Raw genomic sequence first — 4203 nt, 5'->3', positions numbered from 1 at the left:
CTTGTCTCCAAAAAAGAAAAAAAGAGAGAGAAAGATGCTTAAGTTTTGGGGTAATTTTGTATGCAGCAACAAATAACTAAAACATCTTCAGACTTTTTGTATTGGGTTGTTTTTCTCCTTCTTATTAGTTTATAGAATTTTAATAAATATTCGAGACACTAATCTTTTGTTAGCTATAAGGGACATAAGTATATTCTCCTAATCTTTGGCTTGTCTTTTTACTTAATTTATGGTGCTTTTTAACATAATAAACATTTAATATTTAATATAATCAAAATTACCAGGTTTTTTTCCTTTATAGTTCATGCTCTTTGAAGTTGATTTATGAAATCCTTCACTACCTTGGTGTAAAAAAGATAGTCTTCTAGACCAGGCGCCGTGGCTCATGCCTGTAATCCCAGCACTTTGGGAGGCTGAGGTGGGCGGATCACCCGAGGTCAGGAGTTCAAGACCAGCCTGCCCAACATGGTGAAACCCCGTCTTTACTAAATATACAAAAAAAAAAAAGATAGCTGGGCATGGTGGCAGGCATCTATAATCCCAGCTACTTGGGAGGCTGAGGCAGGAGACTTGCTTGAACCTGGGAGGCAGAGGTTGCAGTGAGCCAAGATCGTGCCATTGCACTCTCGCGTGGGCGACAAGAGTGAAACTGCGTCTCAAAAAAAAAAGATAGTCTTCTATGTTTTCTCTTAAACGTTTTAAAAGTTATTGTTGTACTTTTCATTCTTTAATCAGTCTGGAAATAGTTGTTGAATTGATTTGGCCAAAACCCTTGCCTCTAATTGCTCCATATCCTGGAATTGTCATTCCTATGACCCACTAGTCATTCTTTTTTGTGGATCAGCATCTCAACTCAATCTCTATGTCTTGAGAACCCTCATCCCCATAAGTCTCAGTACAAAGCAGCGCCTGCCTCTCACTATGGAAGCTTTTCATTGTTGATACTCTTTCCCAGACTCTCTTGCAGCCAGGAAGTAAGACACATGACTTAGGATCTGTCAATCGAGACACATTCCTCTTGGACTTTGTGTTTTTTGTTTTGTTTTGTTCTTTGATATTTGTGTGTGTGGATTTTTTGCTTGTTTTGTTTTGTTTTGTTTTGTTTTGTTTTGTTTTTTGTTTTTGAGATGGAATCTCGCTCTGTTGCCCAGGCTGGAGTGCAGTAGCACAATCTCAGCTCACTGCAACCTCCAGCTCCCGGGTTCAAACAATTCTTCTGCCTCAGCCTCCCTAGTAGCTGGGATTACAGGCACCCACCACAGTGCCTGACTAATTTTTGTATTTTTAGTAGAGACAAGGCTTCACCATGTTGGCCAGGCTGGTCTTGAACTCCTGACCTCAAGTGATCCGCCCCCTTGGCTTCCCAAAGTGCTGGGGTTACAGGTGTGAGCCACCGTGTCCAGCATCCTCTTGGACTGTGAATGATGCAAAGTGACAACTGATGATGCAAAGAATCATCAGTGATTATGAAGCAGTGCTTTTCCAGCCTGGGTGCCCTTTGCAGTCACCTTAAAGTCTTGTTGAAGTGCAGGTTGCTGGGTCCCACCCCAGAGTCTAATTCAGTAGGTCAGGGAAGGGGCGTGAGAATGCACATGTCTAAGAGTCTTCCAGGTGATGCTGAGGCTGCTGAGTGGAGGAATACCCTTTCAGTAGAGTAATGTCTTTGGTGACGACTGTGGCAGGGGCAAGACCAGGCTCCCAGGACAGCAGAGTTGCTGCTGTACCCAGTGTCAGTGGTGGAAGCTGGGTCAGTTCTGTGGTGGGATTTGGGGCATTGTTTCTGGCTGGGTAGCTGTTGACACGAGTCCTCCAGCACTCCTGGCAGTTCTGTGAGCTATCCCTGTACTCTCTAAATAGATTCCCTTGCTGCTGAAATCAGCCAGTTAGTTTCTGTTGCATGCAACTACGAATGCTGGCTGAGTCAGGACCCATTTTGCTGTCTTTTAAAACTTCCCTTGAAACCTAAACCATCCTTGAGTCTGTTCTGACTTCTCTCTTCTAGATTTGCACTGTTGTTTTGCATCCCTGGGATTTATGCCACTGAATTCATCTTTAGTACATGTCTGTTAAAATATATATGTTATTTTTTCTTATTTCAAGAATAATATATGCTAACTACAAACATATTTGGAAAATAAAAGAAGGCTCAAAGAAGCAAATTTAAAATCATCTTTAATCCCACCACCAGAGACAATTGTTATGAATATTTTGTTATACTATTTCCAGGCTTTTTTATACATATACATACTTTTTTTATATATTTGGGATGATACTCTATATATTGTTTTATAACTCCTCCTTTTTAAAATTCCAACTATATAAGTAAATATTTTCCTCTGTCAAAATGTATTCCACAAGATGGTTTGCAATGGGGACATAGCTTCCAGCTTATGAAGTACTGTAATTTATTCAGCTAATCCCTGACATTTGACATGCGGGTTGATTCAAATGGGTTACTATTATAAATAACACTGCCAACTTCTGATTCAAAATGGCACATTTTGAATTGGTTAGCAATTCCTACTATAACCTCTCCAAATTCTCAAAACTTTCTTCATTCAACAAATATTTCTTGAATGTCTAACATGTGTCATGCACTGTTCTAATTGCTGAAGATAAAGAAACGAACAAAATAGAGAAAAACCCCCACTTTCATTGTAGTTTACAATGCAGTGGGGTGAACAGTAATAATACTACGTGTCAATAATATATACACAAACATACAATATGTTAATAATATACTACTAATAAAATAATAATGATGACAGCTACCACTTATTAAATGTTTGCCATCTGCCAGATATTACACTAAGCCCTTTCTGTGCAGTTAATCCTGAGGCCCTATTATCATCTCTGTTTTTCAGAAAACACCACTGATTCTTTAACTTACTCCCACCCCACTATTAATGCAGGCAGACCTGGTGCTGAATCAGTTAAATCTGACCCTTCCCCCCAAAGCCTATGATCTTAACTGGTGGCTGCAAGAAGACGCTACATTATGGAGCAATAGAATCCCAGGTGAGCCTGATTTTTGTTGTTGTTTTTTTTTAGCTCATCTCTTTTATTAACTCATGCAATTACTTGTCTTCTGGTTTGTGGACGCAGTAAGTCAGACAACATTTGCCACAATAATGTCTGTCAAAGTGGCTTGCCGTAAACACTCCAACACCACATTCACCAGAAGGGCACCCGCGATGAAGGCAACTAATTTTTCCATTCTCATCCACCTTATAATATTTCAGGACAGCCAGCTTAACCTTCTTTCTCTTGTGCTTATTCTTCTTGGGAGTGCTGTAAGACTTCTTCTTCCTTTTCTTAGCACCACCACGCGGTCTCAACACAAAATGAAGAGTAGACTCTTTTTGAATATTGTAGCCAGACAAAGTACATCCATCTTCCAGTTGCTTGCCAGCAAAGATCGGTCTTTGCTGATCAGGAGGAATTCCTTTCTTATCCTGGATCTTGGCCTTTACATTTTCTATCATATCTGAAGTTTCAACCTCGAGGGTGATGGTCTTCCCCGTAAGGGTTTTCACGAAAATCTGCATTTTGGTGGCAGCTCCACTGCAGATGGTGGATCGAAAAGGAAAGGAGAACCTGTTTTAATGAAGGAAGTAGACCACGATCTGTGCTTGTCAAACTTCACTTCAGCTGTAGACTAAGAAGGCACGGGACTATTCACAGGCAATTTGCCTTCTACCTGTTGACAAATATCAGATCATATTTTGTGCATGAGTGAATTAAGAGAACAAAACCATCATGAGATCTATAAAAAAAATACAGAAAGAAAAAAATGCATGATTCGGATGCAGAGGAAGAGCAAAGCACTGGAAACCATCCATTGTCAGATCAATAGGAACATGTCAGGAAACTTTTTTGCATAGGGCAAAAAAGACGTGGCCTTTCTGAAACATAAAATCATTAGGAGAAGACAAACTCAGATGAAAAGGCAGCAGGCTTAGATAAATGAAAGTAGCATTAAAAGGGTAATAAAGAAGGATTAAAAGGAAACTAAAAACAAAAACAGATTAAAACTCGTAATTCCCTCATAAAGGGTAGAACTGATGCTGCCAAACAAAAAATTACAATCAGACAATACCTTATATTGGTGAGGACCTGAGACAGCTGGAACTCTTGCACATTTGTTATGGGAAAACAATTTGGCAATATCCACTACAACTGAAAACGCACATACCCTATGAC

At 39.8% G+C, this 4203-nt stretch overlaps 1 protein-coding gene across 1 annotated transcript; it reads right to left on the bottom strand.

Annotated features, from left to right (window-relative positions):
* Nucleotides 1-3062: 3062 nt before the first annotated feature.
* LOC100461061 (ubiquitin-ribosomal protein eS31 fusion protein-like) lies at nt 3063-3579 on the bottom strand. Its single transcript, XM_054537438.2, has one exon. The coding sequence runs from the start codon at nt 3546-3548 to the stop codon at nt 3078-3080; it is 471 nt and encodes a 156-aa protein (XP_054393413.2). The 5' UTR covers nt 3549-3579; the 3' UTR covers nt 3063-3077.
* Between the last annotated feature and the right edge of the window lie 624 nt (nt 3580-4203).

The sequence above is a fragment of the Pongo abelii genome, chromosome 19 (assembly GCF_028885655.2).
Source record: "Pongo abelii isolate AG06213 chromosome 19, NHGRI_mPonAbe1-v2.0_pri, whole genome shotgun sequence".
NCBI classification, from domain to species: domain Eukaryota; kingdom Metazoa; phylum Chordata; class Mammalia; order Primates; family Hominidae; genus Pongo; species Pongo abelii.
Note: the sequence above shows the minus strand (reverse complement) of the source record. Positions and strands in the feature narration are given on the sequence as shown.

Excerpts from the sequence above, each read along its gene's own strand:
- LOC100461061 (XM_054537438.2), bottom strand. The coding sequence starts at position 3,548 with ATGCAGATTTTCGTGAAAACCCTTACGGGGAAGACCATCACCCTCGAG.